The sequence below is a fragment of the Mauremys mutica genome, chromosome 4 (genome assembly GCF_020497125.1).
Source record: "Mauremys mutica isolate MM-2020 ecotype Southern chromosome 4, ASM2049712v1, whole genome shotgun sequence".
In the NCBI taxonomy this organism is placed as follows: domain Eukaryota; kingdom Metazoa; phylum Chordata; order Testudines; family Geoemydidae; genus Mauremys; species Mauremys mutica.
In genome coordinates this window covers 74,264,265-74,284,041 of record NC_059075.1, presented here as the reverse complement: position 1 = coordinate 74,284,041, position 19,777 = coordinate 74,264,265, and the positions used below count along the sequence as shown (strand labels likewise).

The 19,777-nt window shown below is 43.1% G+C and overlaps 1 protein-coding gene across 1 annotated transcript; it reads right to left on the bottom strand.

Annotated features, from left to right (window-relative positions):
• Nucleotides 1–1,344: 1,344 nt before the first annotated feature.
• On the bottom strand, nt 1,345–19,467 carry LOC123370067 (astacin-like metalloendopeptidase). The gene is made up of 12 exons (XM_045016287.1): nt 19,392–19,467; nt 19,192–19,216; nt 16,863–17,000; nt 15,127–15,244; nt 14,110–14,288; nt 10,841–10,922; nt 8,399–8,526; nt 8,009–8,124; nt 6,679–6,904; nt 4,396–4,514; nt 3,174–3,396; nt 1,345–2,032 (listed from the first exon to the last, which is right to left on the bottom strand). The coding sequence occupies exons 1-12, from the start codon at nt 19,458–19,460 to the stop codon at nt 2,019–2,021; spliced, it is 1,437 nt and encodes a 478-aa protein (XP_044872222.1). The 5' UTR covers nt 19,461–19,467; the 3' UTR covers nt 1,345–2,018.
• Between the last annotated feature and the right edge of the window lie 310 nt (nt 19,468–19,777).

Here is a 19,777-nt window from a genome sequence, read left to right as displayed (position 1 = left end):
TGTGGTCTCAACATTTTAAAAGGGATGTTGAAAAACCAGAGAGAGTACAGAAAAGAGCCACAAATGATTTGATGTCTGGAGAAAATGCCTTGCAGTGAGAGACTTGAAGAGCTCAATATGTTTCAATTATCAAAAAGAAAATTGAGGTGACTTGATTACAGTAGAAGTACCTTCCTTGGGAGAAAATACCAGGTCTAAAGGGATCTTTAATTTAGCAGAGAAAGGTATAACCTTAAAGGGGCAGCATACCCTGCTACAGGCTTCCACGGGCTGTTCCAGTAGCCAGAGATCAGCTACAGGCTATATATAGTTCCTGGGCCATTCCCAGCTCTACTGGTGGGTAATCTTGAGTGAGTCACATCCCTGCTCTGTGCCTCAGTTTCCCTGTCTGTAAAATGGGGGAATGATACTGGCCTCTTTCGTAAAGTGCTTGATATCTACAGATAGGGATTATTATTATTATTATTATTGCAAAAAAGAACTGCTTCAGTTACAGAGCATTATTATGATTTATTTGAGGCCTTTGGGCACTACTGCAATACAATCAGGATTGGGTCCCCATTGTGCTGGGTGCTACATACATGCATATGAAGAGGCAGACTCTGCCCTAGAAAGCTTAGCCTACCTGCATCAGATGGTATGTGCACAGATGTTCCAAAACAAAATGAAGCTTGGAAAGCAACCACAGTGACTCTGCCATGTAGAAGGTTAATGGCCAAAGGACAGTAGGTTGAAGATAAAGCCACTTCAGCTACCTACCTTAACTAGGGAAGCAAGGGGGCATGAACAAGGAGTGAAGGGTAAAGATGTTGTGAGTAGAGGACACTGTAGTCTTGACTTAGACAGACATGTCTACAAAGGACACTCTGGAAAGTTAAGGCAATGAACTAAAAGTGTGAATCCAATGTGCATAAATAAAATTGTGTTAGTTTTCCTCCCCCCTGAGTGGTTTCACTTAGGAGTAGAATGCCTTTAGGATTAAGTGAGTCAAGGTGAGTGAGGTAATATGTTTTATTAGACCAACTTTTGTTGGTGAGAAAGACAAGCTTTCAAGCTTACACAGAGCTCTTCTCACCAACAGAAGTTGGTCCAATTAAAGATATTGCGTCACCCACCTTGTCACTTTAATATCCTGGGACTGACATGGCTACAACACTGCATACATATAGGATTAAGTTACAGCGGACTAAGGCCACTTTACTCCTGAATGAAACCATAGGGGCAAGAGAGATGACAGATTTGCTTTAATTTATGCCCAGTGACTTCATACCTTTAGTTGATTTGCCTTAACTTTCTGGAGTGCTCCTATGTAGGCGTGGCCTGAGTGCTGTAACCCAAAACTGTCCTATCTGAAAAAAAAAAGGGTTTTGTTGTCATTGGAGTTTGGGGGGGGGTGCGCCTTGGGGTAACTAACACTTATGGGCAATCCTGAGGTAAAGCACAGGCACTTTACCTCATAGTAAAACTAAACTAGGCAAGATCAGCACTATGCCCCTGCCTGGTGTTGACGTCACCTAGTTTACCTTGCGGTAGAACCTTGTCTTCATTGCATTTTTACTTAAAATAGCTCACACACGTTAGTTAACCTGAGGTTAAAAAAATGCATGTTTTCAGCAGTGAAGACAAAGCCAGAGAGAGACCACAGCATGGATGAGTAAAGTTAAAATTTTGTTACATTCTCCATCCAAGGTGCAAATCCAAAGAGGCAACCATGTGCAATATGGGGAGACTTTACAACTCCTGGAAAGCCAGCTCTTACCAGAGCTGAGAATATGTGGTGTCTACATAGTATTCCCAAGTTCCACTTCTCTGTACCTCCTCCCATCTTGGTACCAGTCTCGCAGTTCAGATTCCCACATCTATATTAGCAAAGAGCATTCATTCTGGTGTTGAAAATGAACCAGTGTCTGAAAAAATATATTGCAGGCAAATGGTAAAGAGCAAGGTGAATCAGTGTCGTTCCAGGCACTCTTTTCTTTCTTCCTGGCACTGGGGGAAGATTTTCCTTGAGTTTTCCTTCATGATGGCATAACTGCAATTACAGAACATTCACAACTGTAGCATCTATCAATGCAAGGGCCATGTATATACAGCGCTGACGTATTGTGTGCAGGTGCTGTACACTACCCTATGGAGATCCAAATTCAAGGTCTGGTTCATTTCCTTAATCCTGTGCCATCAGATGCTGAGAGCACTGTGGAGACAATGTACTTAGGTCCCTCTCCTCAAAGGTGATAATGTGCCTAATCCATTGAAATCAGTGGGAGTTAGGCAGCTAAATGTGTTTGATCTGAGCCGTAATAGGCTTTGGATCAGGCACTGAAATCAGTGGGCTCCCTTTGACTTCAACAGGTTTTGGGCTACGACTTTAATCATTAGATATGAGGAGCTTTAAATCACCCTGTGAGGTCTCTCTTGGCATATTCAAAATGGGTTCTGAATGTCCAGCCCTCACAGAACAAGCATGTTCAACACTAGGACAGAGAATCTTCTATGCTTCAAGAAGGTTTCAGAGTATACCAAGTGCATCTATCATATTTAGAAACTATATTAGGATAAAACTTTAAACGTCTCCTTACATAAAGTATGTTTTATACATATGCAAACAGTCAAAAAAGTGGTGGGACTTTCAAGATTTAAAATCATCCATAATCTTAATGCTGTAGCCCTTAATCTCACATCCTTCTGCCCTACAACGTTTGTCATCATCCTTTCTTATGTATCATCTATAGGGACAGCTTTTCAATAGAGCTTGGTTTCCATTTAGCCACCTAAAGGATGGCCATAGTTTCACAAGTTCTCAGTGCACAGAAATGCCCACTGAGACACTTGGGGTCAGATTTTCAACAGAGCTCAGTACCTAGCATGCTGAACTCCTGAAAATGTGGCCATTGATTTTTGTAACAAAATGAGAAAAAACCTGGTGATGGGCAGGTTATAACTACATGCTTATATCTGAGAGGGCCCTTAAACTGTCAGACCCAGATCCTCAAAAGTATTTAGTTGGGTGCCTGGGCCTAAGATCAAGGACATTGTCCTTTATTTGTGTGAGATTCACAATTTTATTATTTTACAGCAGTAAAATAATAACTTAGCCCAAAACAAACTAGTCTCACACTTTTATCAACATGAAAATTCACCAACCCTCCCTAAATTTTTGCAATTAGACTTACCAAAAGTGTAGTTCAGCATGAATCCAGGAAACACCCAAGCAAAATCGCTGTGAAATTCTACCAGCACAAAGTTCTCTGAGGAGGTAAAGTCTGCAATCTTCATTGTTCCACAGTATGGGCCAACAGCTGGAGATGTGGGTCGGCTCCCATCGTGAATAAGCAAATAGTCGTATTTACATTCATCACCCTCCTCCAGCTCAAAGGAGACCATTGTTAGAGATATCTATAGAAAATACAAGAACACTTTGCTTGCACCCCTTTCCCTTAACCTTTATCTTCTTTATTTAGATTGTAAATTTTTGGGGGCCTGGACTGGTCATTGCTATTTGTACAGTGCCCCAGGAGTCTGACTCTGATCTTGGCTGGCCCTTAAGTGTTACTGAATGTAAATTATTATTTATTATTATTTTATTATAAAATAGTTTGAACTGAAAAAGCATTTGGTTTGGAGGGTGGATCATTTGAGTAATCTCCTGTCTTGTGGCAGGATTAATTTCACTCTCTTTGGCAGTAAGGCATCAGATACAGTTTTGAATATCTCTAGGAGCAAATATTCAAAATACTAGTGTAGCATTTCAGCTTTTTGGCTCTCACCTAGGCTATGACTATAGTACGAGCTAGGGGTGTGATTCCCCTGCTCCCATACACATACTTGCACTAGTTATCAGTGAGGGTGAGTCTAAATAGCAATACAACAGGGGTAGCGGCAGCAGAGGCAAGTCTTAGCTGTTCCAATTATGCACCTTCTCCGCCCACCCCCCCAAACCAGTGAGTATGTACTCGGCATGGCTAAGCCATGCCTCCGCCACAGTTATCTGTGCTACTGCAGCTACACTGCTCTTCAGACTCTCGCTAGCTCAATGAGAGCTATTGCAAATATGCGAACAGGAGCAGGAGGAATCACACTGGTAGCTCATAGTGTATATGTAGCCCTAGAGATTATTTTGAGCTAAACCTACCACTTATGAGACAACGTCACCATCAGTTCACATTCAAGGCTAAAATGGTTTTCTTTAACTATCGCATAAGGCCTATGGCACCTGCTGAAGTCTTTATTGTGAGGGCTTAGGTCGGATTTACATAGCGCATGGGGTGAATTTCATTCTTTGAGTAGCTGATGTTGCTTCTTAGGATGCGCTAGAACAACTGGTCTTCTGTAGTACAAAGAGAAGCAGTCAGAAGGCATTGCTAGAGCCAGCAGAACAGCCCCTCAGCACCTCACCTTGAGATCTGCCGGAGCACTGACGATCCAGAAGCAGTCCTGGTTTTTGGGGTACCTGTTGGGGTAGTTTGGGGAGGTGATCACCCCACTTGTGCCCGTCAAAGTGCTTCCACATGTCACTAAGAAGAAAAGAAACCACACAGATAACGTTAATGAGCGTATTAACAGCTTGTGAGCAGGAAGAAAGAATCCAAAGGGACATCAATATGGACCTATACTAGAGCCAAAAGAAAATGTCTCCTACTCAAACAGTCTGTTTCTATGGCCAGCATCTGCGCTTCCATTTGTATTGACAGAGCTTAGAGCATAGTATTGGTTCTCCTTTGGAGAAGAGGGGGAAACTGCAACTTAATGCTGAATAAAGGTCTGAACTTAAATAACTTTAATGTAGACAAGGGAGGGTTTGCCCCACACCCACCTCCCCTGGCACATTTCCAAGCCCATCCCCTTTTTTTTCCAATTTTTGTTTCTTCAACCAGCAGGGAGCAGAATTGCAAGTATGACACATTTCTACTTATAGAGCATCCTCCCTGTTCACCAGGAATTCAGCCAGTGCTTGATTCTGAGACCAGGCTTGTGGCAGATAGATAGTAACTTGTTCTAGTAAACTAGTCCCAAAAAATGTGGCTGAAATAGTTTCTTATATATATGTTTAGCCAGTAAAAAGGAAATGAGCTTTCAGGAGAACTTATTTGATGTAGAGAGTTAATAATTTTCTATGCACTGCCTGTGCAGCTCCAATTGCAAGAAAGTAGCTAAGGAGTCAGATCCTGGGTAAAATTTGCTTTTGAAAATTATACCTAGTATCATAGTCCTACAGCAAGGGAGAGTGACAAACGTAGGAGGGAAGTGGGAGGGAACAAACTGCTGGCTACAACAGTAATTAAAATAAACGTTTTTTTCCTTTTGTGAAAAGTCAAACAGTGAAGTGTCCTCCACTTTTTCCCCATAAAAAAACAAAATTACATTTTGGAGTTGAAGTAATAATAAATAGTAACGATCTTACTTTATTTGGTGCCTTTCCTTCCATAGCACTTCACTAATGACAGAGAAACTATAGCCATCAAGTAGTTTATTTCCCCACTGCTCCCCCCAAAATACAGTAACCTCTCAAGTGAAGCTGGGAGGGTCCTAAACACACACACAAGTGTTGAAATCAGGAAGTAAAAGATTACCAGAGCCAAGGGAAAGTACAGGAAAAGTTTAAGTAGGCAGCCTGTAATTACTGGGGTTAGTATCTTGTCTTAGGTAAAGTGCCATGGGACCTTCAATAACCACCAAAAGGCCAGGACCTTGGTTTTACATCTTATTGGAAAAAATTCTCTACAGTACCCTCTGGCATCACACCGTATCATTGGTTCAGCATTGACTTGGGGGTCAGATGGCCACCTGTCAAAGCACCAAAACCACTTTCTGCTGCACCTGGATGTTTCTTGGGGGGTCTCCCCTGTCCAAATACTAACAGGGCCCTATCCTACTTAGTTTGTGTGGTAAGCCCAGATCTCACTAGGGGGTAAGTCCACAGATAAGCTGACTTGAACCAACCTAGAAAATGATAGGCCTGGAACCTGTAGACCCAAGACATTCCTTTTCCCCCGTCTCTCCCCCCCCCCCAAATTGTTAAAAATACCTTCTATGTGGCCAGGGCCGGCTCCAGGTTTTTTGCTGCCCCAATCAAAAAAAAAAAAGCGGGGGAGGGGGTGGAGTGCCGCTGCTGAAGCAAAAAACAAACAAACAAAAAAAGGCCGAAGTACTGCCCCTTGCAAAAGGCCACCCCAAGCACATGCTTGGAACGCTGGTGCTTAGAGCCGGCCCTGTATCTGGCCCCTACTTTCTACCTTGTCATTCATGAGATCTAAAATTGCATAGATATCCAAATGGCTAGTGGAGTGTTCTGCAGCCACTTTTCACTCTGTGGCTAGCAGCTCTTACTGCTCAGTTACTTTTTTTAAACAGGTAGCTGTAAAGACCTCAACTAGCCCAACAAGGCTTCCTCGGCCTCCAGAAGAATGAGTGAGACCTGAGAGCTGCTGGTATGAGGGCCAGGTAGGGTCCTATTTTTCTTTTTTTTTCCTCATTCCCAACTCCACAAGCTGCTGGCTTTGAACAGTTCTTATGGATGGTGGAAGGGATAACATAGAAAAAAGAGTTTACCACCAAAAATTCAAATATAGAAAAACATATTTTGCAAAATTCCACAAAAAGTTCAGTTTTGCACATGAATATTTTCTAAGCAAAAATTAGAAATGTCACCAAGCTCTGTAAATGAGGCACTGTCCGCACCGTGGCTATAGGAGGCTTGGAAACCCGTTGCTGCAGTAGCCTCATCGCTCACAAACTCTACAAGCATCACGTTTCTAGAAGCCACCAATGAGGGTAAGGACCCCCTCTCACACAACTTGTCCAGTAAGACATTGGAATTCCTGCTGCTTCCATCATAAATTCTGATGTAGTCAGAGGTACAGTCTGGGGAAGGCTGAAGATCAAATGCATCAAACTGCAGGAAAACCTGAAGAGGAACAAGAAAATTAAACACTTCAAATCCGCCCTGACTTCTACTCTTTTCCATCCTTATTTGACCCTAACCTACATCCCGTATCTGTGTGTGGATTTCAGTGTGAATCTGTTTGTCAAAGAGGATCTTGGCTGAAATCCTGAGCTCCTTATACTGTCCTCCCTTCTCAGGGGAGCTCTCCTTTCTTGTCATCAGGAGACTTACCCTTTCTTTACCCTCCCCTCTCTTCAGTGGTGCCTCTTCCATCTCTCTAGTCCTCTCCACCTACCTTCAGTAATGACACCACCATAGAGACCCTTCTGCTCCTTGCCTACTTTTCATTCGCTGCCAGCCTGCTCTCCCCAGCTCTTCACCTTGCTAGTGCTGCCTCAGTCCCCACTCTCATGTCCCCAGCCACTTCTCTATGCTACATGCCCATGAAGCTTCCTGGTTTGACAAGAACAGCAGGACCGAGTCTAGAAAAGTATAGAGAGTGAGGGCTTGCATGAGAGTCTCATCTGGATTCCACCTCCCAGCAGCCAGAGAGATTCCCCTCTCCCTGCCACAGTTCCCCAGAGTGGCCAAAGGAAAACCCTGGAAAGCAGTAAATCTTTGCACCTAGAACCTGATTCAGAGCTCATTTACACTGGTGTAAATCAGAGTAACTCCACTGACATCAATGGAGTTACACCAGTATAATTCTGATATATATGAGAGCAGAGTCAGACCCCAGAAGGGTTATGTTATTAACCTGTGCATCGGAAAGTGATATATCATCACATAGATTTTAAGGTCAGAAGAGACCATTAGATCATCTAGTCTGACCACCAGCATATCAAAGGCCATTAAGTTTCACCCAGTTACTCAGGCACTGAGCCCAATAACTTGTTTGGCTAAAGCATATCTTCCGGAAAGGCATCCCGTCTTGATATAAAAACATCAAGAGATGGAGAATCCGCCACTTCCCTTGTAGTTTGTTCCAATGGTTAATCACTGGCACAGTTAAATAATATTTAATATATAATACTATTAGAATTATGACATACAATAGCAATCTGATAAATAATGCCATGCATTATTAACAGCTATTCAAACCTCCTTTTTCCTAACAAAAATCACCTGATGCTGTGGGATGCGAATGAGCCACAGACAGTTGCTGTTGTCTGGATATGAGGATGGGTGATTGACAGACGAGAAGGTGTCAGTAGGTTTATGCAGCACATTGCTACAGCAATCTGAAGAACAAAAGAAAACAGTTGTAAAGAAAATGAAAGATGCAGAGAAATCCTCTTCGAGGGAAAATCCAGTCACAGCTATCTCCATCCATTAGCGGCTGTCAAATTTATAAAAGAGAAATTAATTGTCATGTTCACAAAGGTGTCAATGCTCATCTACTAAACGCATTAAATAACTGTAAGCAAAATAATGGAGCTAGTAAAATAAGCTAGAAGGAAATTAGCAGCTATCATAAAGTTTCGTAATTAAGTACATAGTATTTGGAGCACTTACTGCAGCTATAGAGCTTGTTGATTTTAGCCACGTCGAGATTACTCAGTCCCTCTCTCTGTCCGATGGATACAGAGGGATCAGGAATCGGTACAATAGTTGCTTTTCCAGAGGTGTTAGAGAAGTCATATCTGCAGAAGCAGGGGAAATCATGGGTCTAAGTCCAATCCCACTTTAAGTGATGCATTTGTATTGTTGTGGAAAATATTCTAAGTAACATCTGCCTAAGATTCTGAAGAGATTAAATAACTAGGAAAGGGCAAGCAAAGACCCTTCGCAGATATCTCAGGAAGAACACTGAGGAGCAGCTTTGTGTCCAGCAACACTGAAATGAAAAAACAAGGGGAGAAGGTATTGTTTGGGGGATGACTCCTTCCAAACCTTTCATTAGAGTGAACTCTGTCCCAACCAGAATGCTCTGAAGAGCAAGGTTGCTGTCTGAGCTCCTGATTCTTTGAATATTTGAAACTGCTACTTGCTGTCTCTTGCCTCCAGCTAGACAGGATTTATTTATCTTAATTACTGGTTCGCTTTGGGGAAAATGCTCAGAAATTTGCTGCCCGTTAGTGCAAATGTGGTGCAAGGTGCCTCCCACAGGCTTCTGCGTTAAGGGCTAAATTGTAGAATTAAGCCATGGCCCAAGATAATACACAATTTTCACAAAGTACTACACAATATCCTGAGGATGCAAGAGGAATCCTTCTAAGTACTGTTGCATAAGTGAATTAGTGATCTAATTAATAGCCCAGCTGCAAGAACACTGCAGAGGCTGGCTTAGAGGACAGATTTGGTAGTGCCAGACCTGAAGTTATGGCCATATAAGACCTCTACTGTAAGGTGTCACAGCTCAGGGCAATAGCACCAGACATGCCAAATCCATGGAAAAAACGCAGAAATTGGGTTTGTTTTTGGCTTAATTGGCTTGTGAGTTGCTTGTTGGCTAGTTTTTGGCTTGTAGTTTGTTGTTGCTTGTTGCTTCTTTTTTTTTTTGATCGGCTCCTGGCCAGGAGGGGAAAGGGGCAAGCAGGGGAGAGAGTTGGGGTGCACAGCGGGCCCACCACAGTCCCAGACTGCAAGCTGTGGGGATCTAGTCACATAGAGTGTTGGGGTTCCTAGGGATGGGCTTGTTTTGGCCTTGTTTTGAAATGGGATTAACTTGGTTTTTGGCTTATTGTGAAAGTCGGGGTGCTTATTTACTGCGTGAAAGTTGGCAACTGTGAACAGCACCTGTATTCCTCCTCAGTGGTCCACCAAGGTCACCCACTCTTAGGCTTCTTGCTCCACAGACATTGCCTTCCCTTCCATCTCCCTTCTGACTAGAGTATTTTGAGGCTGCACAATTCCCTGTCCTGTCTGTATTTCCCAGCACAGACTGGTTGCCTAATGACATCTGCTTGCTTTCTCTTCAGAGGCAGATAAGAGATAACAATTGCTACAGTTATAAGTTACCACACAGTACTTCAGGCAAGCCTGATTTAATCTTATGGTAAAAAGAACTACAGAGAAAACATATTAAAAACAATAAAAGAACCTACATGCATATGAATAAGTTTACCAGAGTTCATTCTAATACGGATTCTGGCAGGAGCAGTCCTTCCTCCTCTAACTCAAGGGACTCCTTGTAGATGCAAGTTCATCACAGCTTCAGCTCAGAACAAGCACACAGTCATGTTGGACCCTGGAGAATCAAGTTTGAACTAGCGTATAGATAAACCTCTCCAGAGAGTAGTTTCATAGGTTGGCTTTGGAGGGAAAAATTTACATCTCCTAAACCCCAGTTATTTCCTAAGAAATCCACTTCACGTGCATTGTACCAAAAAATCCTTTGAAGTTCCAGTCCCACAACTGTACATAAAGACTTGCATTTTTACATGAAATTGTCAGTCTGTCACATAAGGTACAAATGCAGTGAGAAGAAATGTTACTCCACTGTCTTTCTCTTCCAGCCCTATCCCTCTTTACCTTTGCCAGGGCTAAGTTAGACAGTAGGAATAGATTCCCTTCGTAATGAGTGTTCCCGCATTTCTACGCATATGTCTACACTTCAGGCTGGAGGTGTAAATTCCAGCTTGAGGAGACGTATCACATGTGATCAAACTAGCGCACTAAAATTAGTGTAGTTGCGGCAGCGAGAGAGCTAGCCACTCAAGTACGTGTCTGGAATCTCAGACAGGATTGTGCTCAGGGCGAATAGCCCCTCTTGTAGTTCATGCCACCATGGCTATACTGTTTGTTTGTTTGTTTGTTTAAGTGAGATAGCTTGATCGGCGCTAGCGCGGCTATGTCTCCTCAAGCTGGAATTTACACTTCAGCTTGGAGTATAGACATACCTTAAGTGAATAGCAATAGCCATGCCCTAGAAAGAGCAATTCTGTCTCCTAAGTTTGAATAGGAGATTAGAGCCCTGCTTGCGTCTATGAAAGGAAGCCCCAGACTCCAACTTACAAGCCGTAGTGCATCACTGAGGAATAGTCGTAGGGAAGACCCAGGTTATTGGAATTCACTTTCCCGAAGTTCCCTTGTTCCCCTGTAAGGTATGAGAGCAACATTTCAACCATAACAGCACAGCACAGGATAGGATCCTAGTGAAAATGTTCCTTCTATCTAAGATATTTATAGCCCACCTACCCATTACTGTAATACAGGGATAGGCAACCTATGGCACACATGACAAAGGCGGCACGCGAGCTGATTTTCAGTGGCACTCACACTGCCCGGGTCCTGGCCACTGGTCCGGGGAGCTCTGCATTTTAATTTAATTTTAAATGATGCTTCTTAAGCATTTTAAAAACCTTAATTACTTTACATACAATAATAGTTTATATATATACACAGAGTTATAGAAAGAGAGACCTTCACAACCTGTAATGTATTTATCCTCACCACAGCCCTGGGAGGTAGGAAAGTGCTCTTATTCCCATTTTACACATAAGGAATTAAGGCATAGAAAGACTAAGTGACTTGACAAGGTCACACAGGAAGTCTGAGGCAGAGCAGGGAGGTCTAAATCCTAGGCTTAGTGCCAAAACCGCTGGGCCATCCTTCCTTTCTCCTTCACCCTTTGACATGAGTTTCTCTGTTATCGTTACTAGTGGCTGGCAAAGCAGGAACAATTTGGACGAGTCCCCCACATTGAATGCTTATCAGAAATTTATCCCAGCTATCTGAGTCTCTTGAGTCTGAGTCTGCAAAACTGGGCCAGAGAGCTTGAAGTTAAAACCAGTCTCTTCATTTAGCATTTTCACTCCTGGTCCAATCCAGGACTATGAAATGCAGGGAAAATCCAAAAATGAACAACAGATGAGGGAGAAAAACGTAACTGAACTTTTTCATAGCTCAAAAAACTGATTTGAGGTTTGGGGAAAGGTTCAGGCTGGTTCTTATCAGCATTGATTCTACCAGGCCAATGTATAGTTTCATGATAATTTCCATTTGCTCCATTTATAGCCAAGAGGAGGGGAGTGAAAAGCTGCTATAGTTTACTGTGATTTCTCCCCCCACCCCCAAGCTGTTCTCTTTTATTAACCAGCAGATATGAAAGGGCTTCAGCATCAGTTGTTTATATAGAAATGTCAAAACCATGTAAGCAATAAATCCTTTGCCGTTCTCTAGCACCCTCCGTCCATGGATCTCAAAACACCTTTACACATGTTAATTAATTCTCTTAATCAAGTCCCCTGTGAGTTAAGTTAGTACAATTCCATTTTACAGTTGGGATAACTGAGGCACAGAATAGCTATGGCCAAAATTTTCTCTTAAATTGTAAAGTTTACCACATTCCTTCATATTATATTCACTTCAGAGAGCTGAAGGTGTTCAGCACCTTTTAAAATAAGGACACTTGTTCAGGTGCCTAAATGTGGGTTTCAATGCCTGACTGCAGGCACCCAAATGTAAATATTTTGGCTTAAGTGACTTGTTCAAGGTCACACAGGTAGTCAGTGGCAGAGCCAGGAATAAAACCCAGATCTCGTCAAGCACAAGATCATTCTTCCTCTCATGATAAACTGCCCTGAGTCGCCTACCAAAATTTACAGAGAAAAACTTAAAAAAAAAAAGTAAAGCAGATTCTTTTTAGCTGAATGATGAGGCAAACAAATGTAAACAATAACGTATAATTTGGGGAGTCTTATGGACAGAGGGAAAAGAGTACCTAGGTGCCAGCTCAGTAAAACATTTCAGAAACGTGCTTAAGTCCATCTGTGTTCAGCAATGCATTTAAGCATGTGATTAAAGTTAAGCATATGCTGAAGTGCTTTGCTGAATTGGGGCCCCAGAACCTAAACACTATAAGCAAGAAGAAAGAGCTAAAATAGAAGTTCTGGCCTAAGGAGCAGAACAGTATCTTGTATTTTAAAAAAAACTGAGAAAAATAAGCCAAGTTTCAAGTATCTAAGTGGACTGCAACAAAACAGCAGGCAATATGTTGTCAAAGCAAAGAAATGGGAAAACTTCCAAGGTGAACTGTAGGGTTTAAAAAAAAAAAAAAGCAATACTGAAACCCTGGGAAAAAATAGGAGGTAGGAGAGCTGGGAAATTGCAAAAGATCTCAGGGCATGATCCTGCACTATTAAAGTCAATGGGAATTCTGCCTTTGACATCCATGGGAAAAGGAATAGGGCCCTCTTCAGAGCTCTGTTTCAGGCCTGAGAAGGGTATGTGGCTCAAAAGCTTCTCTCTCTCATCAACAGAAGTTGGTTCCATAAAAGATATTACTGCACCCATCTTGTCTCTCTAATATCCTGGGACCGATACGACTACCCTGACACTGTATACTAACCCCTTCTTTGTCATTTTTATGATGCAAAGAAGAGTTTAAAAAAAAAAGTAACTATAAAGACCTGTAAAGCTACCTGCTTAGCTCAGTGATTTGCACATGAGCCTGCTAAACCCCAGGGTTGTGAGTTCAATCCTTGAGAAGGCGATCTGGGGCAAAAATCTGTCACGAATGGTACTTGGTCCTGCTAGTGAAGGCAGGGGGCTGGACTTGATGACCTGTCAAGGTCCCTTCCAGCTCTATGAGATAGGTATAGCTCCATTTTTTATTATTAATCTCTCACTGTCTCTGGGAAACTCCAGGGCTAAAGCCCTTCTTTTTGTTAGCCTTGTCCTCACAGCATCCAGGTTGGTTGTCCTTTCATTATGAGCCCCGATTCTGATCTCATTTACATTGGTGTAAATCAGGAATAACTACATTTGCGTCAGTGGGGTTGCACCACTGTCAAATGGGTGTGAATTAAATCAGAACCAAGTCCACTACCTTTGGTAAAACTTTGGATTTTTAGCCCCTTCTCTTAGGTGTCTCCTCTTTATACTTCCCTGTAAAGCACCACAGACCCCTATGGCATTATAGAAATAGCAAATAATTATAATACCTCGCGAGAGGCCACCTCTGATGTCTAAGCACAAGATAATGCAATTGAAATTTACTCAGGATAATGTGGCAATGGCTGAAAATTTGTGGTGCAAACTGTTTTAGAGTCTGGTGGAGAAAATGTGCTCATGTCCCACTCACAGGGAAAGGAACATATAGTTCAATGTGTCTGAGAAGGAAGAATCAAATAATACATTTGCTGAAGTAATTTGTCACTATTTGGTATTCTGTTCCCCAGTCCCATCCCTCATTATGTAATGTTTGGTAAACATTGTAAAGATGTAAAGAATTAGGATAAGTGCTGTTACTATCACCATCAACACCACTCCCTTGCACATACCTGCCATAATGTATTGCCACATGATCTTAACATAGTTGTCCCGGTCACTCCGGGCCTGTTCATGTAAAAATCCCAGCGCATGGTTCATTTCATGTTGAATTGCTCCTTTACTCATGCAGCCTGTTTTCATCAGGCCCACCCGCTGCATACCTCCAATCTTTCCAAAGTGAGACCAGCAGCTGAAAGGAACAAGCAACCAGGGGCGGCTCTATAAATTACGGCGCCCCAAGCAGGGCGGCGCACTTCGCCGCCCTTCCCCGGTCCCGCGGCCGGGGCAGAAGTGTCTGCGGCGGGTGCGCTGGTTCTCGGCTCCGGTGGAGCATCCGCAGGCATGCCTGCGGGAGCTCCGTCCGAGCCGCGGGACCAGCCCGCCCACCGCAGTCATGCCTGCGGGAGCTCAAGCAGAGCCGCGGGAAGAGGGGACCCTCTGCAGTCATGCCTGCGGCAGGTCCGCTTGTCCCGGGGCTCCGGTGGACCTCCCACAGGCATGACTGCGGAAGGTCCGCCGGAGCCAAATGCCGCCCTGCCCCGACAATGCCGCCCCACGCGCCTGCTTGGCGCGCTGGGGTCTGGAGCCGGCCCTGCAAGCAACCAATAACCAAAGATGTCACGTGCAACAAGCTATAGTCCCATAGATTAAAAGCAACGTAATCAACCAAGTATCAGAGGGGTAGCCATGTTAGTCTGGATCTGTAAAAGCAGCAAAGAGTCTCGTGGCACCTTATAGACTAACAGACATATTGGAGCGCAAGCTTTCATGGGTGAATACCCACTTTGTTGGATGCATCAACCAAATCAACCAAAAATGTTGGGTAATCAACCAAAAATATCAACAAAAAGAAAAAAAATGAAAAATTGTATAAGCTCTGGCAACTCACTCTCTTAATCACAGACTCCTGGAGTTTGCTACCAGCTGGGACTATTTAAATCCAGGTCAAGCAGGAAAGAAAGAAAACTGAAGAATATGTTAGGAAATTATCCATGCTTCTAGTCACAATTAGGACTGATGGAACTGACCTCTCCCCAGGTACAATGCTTATGTAGTTGGTTTCTGTTGTGCGATTTATAAACTGGACACAAGTCAAGGTTGTGAACTCCTGCATTGCTTCAACAATCCAAGTCCTCTCTTCCACAGCTAGGAAGAAAAGGGGGAATGTGTAACCATGGCATTTTGATTATTATGTGGCAGTCCACTCCACTAAATCTCTGCACCTAGTTATTTTCCTATCACAGAAGTCAAATTGGATAAGAGTGCAGAGGGTTAAGTGGTCTTCAAAGTGATTAGGGTAGTAATAATAATTATACTTATCCCTTATGTACATTGCTTGCATGATGAAAGCACTATACAGGCAACAAAAGGTAGGTAGGTCAGTATTATCATCTCCATTAGACAGATGTGGAAACTGAAACAGAGAGGTTAAGGCCAAAATAGTCAGTCGGGTGTGTAAATTAGACAGCTGACTATATTTAGGCAGCTAAATAAAAGCGGCTTGTTTATCACAGATACTGAACACCTGCAGCTCCCACTGAAGTCACATGAAGCAGCAGGTGTTCAGCATGCCTGAAAATCAGAGCATTTTTATTCATGCCTAAACATTCCTTTAAGTACTTGACTATATTTGAAACTTTTGGCTTAGGTCAGCCCCCTCAATTACAATTCACTTTTCCAATTTGTCCCACAACAATGTTGTGCCTCAGTTTCCCCATCCGTAACATTACAGTAAATAATCCTTACCTAGCCACAGGGACGTTGTAAAACTGAATTAATTACTGGACACAGTCATGCCTCTGCATCAGTGTACCCCATTGCCCCTTGCCTCAAGAGGGGGTTCTGCAGGTCCAGGGATATGCAAATAAGAAAGGGATGAGCAATAAGTGGGACAGTTGTACGGATAGGTGGACCCACATTGTCCACATGCCCCCAAATGGCACCACAGTGATTCCCAAGAAAAGTTAACCCAGGCTCAGGCTGTGTTAAATGTCCATGCCTCTTCCCCTGAAAGTGAGAATAACTCTTTAGGAGGAGTCCTTAGGGAAGTCACTGGTGGTTGCAGACTGGGAAGTGCTGCTCCAAAGGAATCAATCTGCAAGGGAGCAGGGTAGTGTAAGGGGCACAGAGCTCATATGAAGACAGGGTTTCTATAGAGATCTTACAGGTTAAGGCACTGGTTCTGCAGCCTGTTCCACAAATCCACTGACTGACCCCCTGATCCACTGACCCCAGCAAAACAATTAGGAAGAAATCTCTCCAGGGAAAACCTCATGGAGATTTCCTTTGTCTTTTCCTCTTCTGCACCATTTCCCGTGGAAGAGGACAATCGGGCCTTACTGTTGGTATGGCTCTTTCTGAGATCCTTCCATAAAAACTAGTATGTGAGGACAAAATATTTATTACTAAAAGTAATAATATATTAATACAAATATATTCACTGAAGTAACAGATTAGACACATTGTTTGGTCCATAGCTGTTAAATGTCAGTAAATATAGACTAGTATGTATGGATCCATTGGTATTTATGTAACTAAATACTGTCAATTAAATATCCATTTTACTAAATATCCATTTTACTAAATTATATACAATTTTAGCCAAACTGTCCTAGGAGCAGCTGATGGGAAGTGTAATAGTCATAAAGGCTGCCTTGGGTTAAAATCACTTTTGACACATGCTACAGAGATACCGTGAAATAATCCTCAACATTTGGTGTTAAAATCCATTCTAATTTCACAGGTACATTTACATGTGACTTACAAAACTCTGTAGAAACATTAACTGGGACGTTGACTAGCCCATCACGGGACTTGGGCCAGAAGCAGCTGCTGTCACAGTTTATGGCACTGCGTTTCCTTCTCAAGACAACGTCACCCTCATGCAGAGTTGTATCGCTATCTAGGCAGACAAAGAAATAAAGAACATACTAGACATGGGAAACGGGGTGATCTTTCAAAGGCACAAATGGGAATTGGCAGCCAACTCCCAATGACTTTCAGTGTGTATTAGGCACCTAACTGCCCACAGGGGCGGCTCTAGGATTTGTGCCGCACCAAGCAGGGTGGCACGCTACGGGGGGCGCTCTGGCGGTCGCCAGTCCCGCGGCTCCGGCGGACCTCCTGCAGACGTGCCTGCGGAGGGTCTGCTGGTCCCGCGGCTCCGGTGGACCTCCCGCAGGCACACCTGTGGATGCTCCACCAGAGCCGCGGGACCAGCGGACCCTCCTCAGGCATGCTGCGGGAGGTCCACCGGAGCCGCCTGCCGCCCTCCCACGGGACACCGCCCCAAGCACGCGCTTGGCGCGCTGGGGTCTGGACCCAGCCCTGACTGCCCATTTAGTCTTAGAAAATGTCCTCTGAGTGACAGGTTATTTCTAATAATCTACAAAAGGATTAGTAAATATGTTTGTGTGGAAAATAGGCAGCAGGTTTAAAACAAACAAAAGGAAGTATTTTTTTCACACAACGCACAGTCAACCTGTGGAACTCATTGCCAGAGGATGTTTTGAAGGCCAAGACTATAACAGGGTTCAAAAGAGAACTAGATACGTTTGTGGAGGATAGGTCAATCAATGGCTATTAGCCAGGATGGACAGGGATGGTGTCCCTAGCCTCTGTTTGCCAGAAGCTGGGAATGGATGACAGGGGATGGATCACTTGATGATTACCTGTTCTGTTCATTCCCTCTGAAGCACTTGGCATTGGCCACTGTCGGAAGACAGGATACTGGGCTAAATAGACCTTTGGTCTGACGCAGTATGGCTGTTCTTAAAATAAACCGTGATGTGCTGGAACAGGTAAGGCCTTCCTGACTTCCAGTGAAGAAAATATGATAATGTATAGGCCCCTGCACACTTTTAATCCATGACATTCTGTCATGTGAATGACAGTGTATACATTTGCTAAAGGAGCTTTGGGATCCTTCAGCATGGAAGGAGCTTTAGACATGTGAGGCATTGCTCTCCTTCATTGAGACTTGCAGAGCAAAAGAAAAGTCTTAATTGGCATCCAGAATGATCTGCTAAACTGTCCAAGAAACACTACTGTCTCTAAGGGGATTATTCAGTGTGTGGTCCTAATTAGTCTCCGGGTTAACTTGTGAAGTATCACATGACATCATAATATGCCCCCCAGTTCTGACTTCCAAATCCACACTGCTATTCCCATCCTGTGTTCCTCAGGGGCAGTAATTATCGATTATTGCGCCAAATACATGTGTAGTTTTGTGCGTGCACACAAAGAAGTGACAATGTCACACAGGAAAGATAAAAAGGGACAGCACAGGTGAATGAGTGACCCCCAAGTGTGGAGAATGACCAGAGGAGAAGGTAGAGACAAAAGACTAATTTCAGCTCTGGCATAAGCAGACCCATCTACCACTGATGTTGAAGAGAGCTGAGCTTGCTTACATCAAGACTAAATCTGGCCCAGTGTCAGACAGCCAGGATGGGGATCACTTATATAAAAAGGGTGAAGAGACTCTGCTCTCTTCTTTTACTGGTCATATTCATTGACAAAATAGCATACCTTGGTGGTAATTATTCAGTAACCCTGCTGGATTTCCTTATCATACCAACATAAATCATCAAGTTAATGTGAGTTTCAAAGATACAATTGGATTTGTTTTCCAGAGCCCACCATTAGGACTGACACAGAGGATTATTTTTGAAGTGATAAAAAATTATGGCCAAAATTTTCAAGCCTGAGTCCCTAAAATTGGACTGAAATTATAATAGTAGCCTAACCTGCAGAGGTCCTGAGCAACTCCAGCTCCCATTGAAGTCAACAGGATCTGCAGATGTGATTCATCACCTTGGAAAATCTCCATAATCACTTATATTTAGGGGCCTAAATACGGATTTAGAAGGCATCCAGGTCTGAAAATTTTAGCCTATGTGCCCTATTCTCCTCCCAGTTATAGCACTGTAAATCAGAGGTAGCTCTTTTGAAGTGATAGGAGTTATACTAGTATAAGCCTTGTATAACAGAGTAGAAAATCAGGCCTGAAGTACTTAAGTGTATGGAATAAAAAGGACAACCTTAGCCATAAGAACCCCGAGTATCTATAGAATAGTTAAAATCAAACTCACCCATTTCATTATTTCTTGTGGCTACCTGCAAAAGGAAAGGAAATCTTTTAGTATGCACACATCATCAAAAGAAAACTATCATTAGGTAGAATCACAACAAACTCTTGCTACGCTGAAATATTATAACTTATTTTCAGACAGACAGACAGGTTGATCTGTAGAGATGCAAAGTCTAAACTACCATGGCAGCATGAACACACCTGGACAGGTTTACATAGTGCAAAGCTATAGAAAAATGCTAAAAGGGCTGACAGTGGAATAAGGTTCATCCTCAAATTTCTGAGCAAGTCCTCTGTGTTCTGGAGCTCTGTTCCCCAAAGCCCCAGCTAGTTTACTTGAAAGATGTTTTTATAAGAAAACTGCTGCTTTTAATAAGTGGACCAAACTTAGATAACATGATGTATTTTCACAGAATAAACAAGCTGCAGGAATTCCCAGCAGAGTTGCAGGCTTTCATTTCATACTTATTTATCTTTAGAAAATAGAGGACGTGGAGCAATAGGAAAGAAAATAAAGTAACCTTTAGATGACTCAAGTTTAACTCTATGAGGATCCCATGAGCTGCCACACCATTCCCTCACCTCCA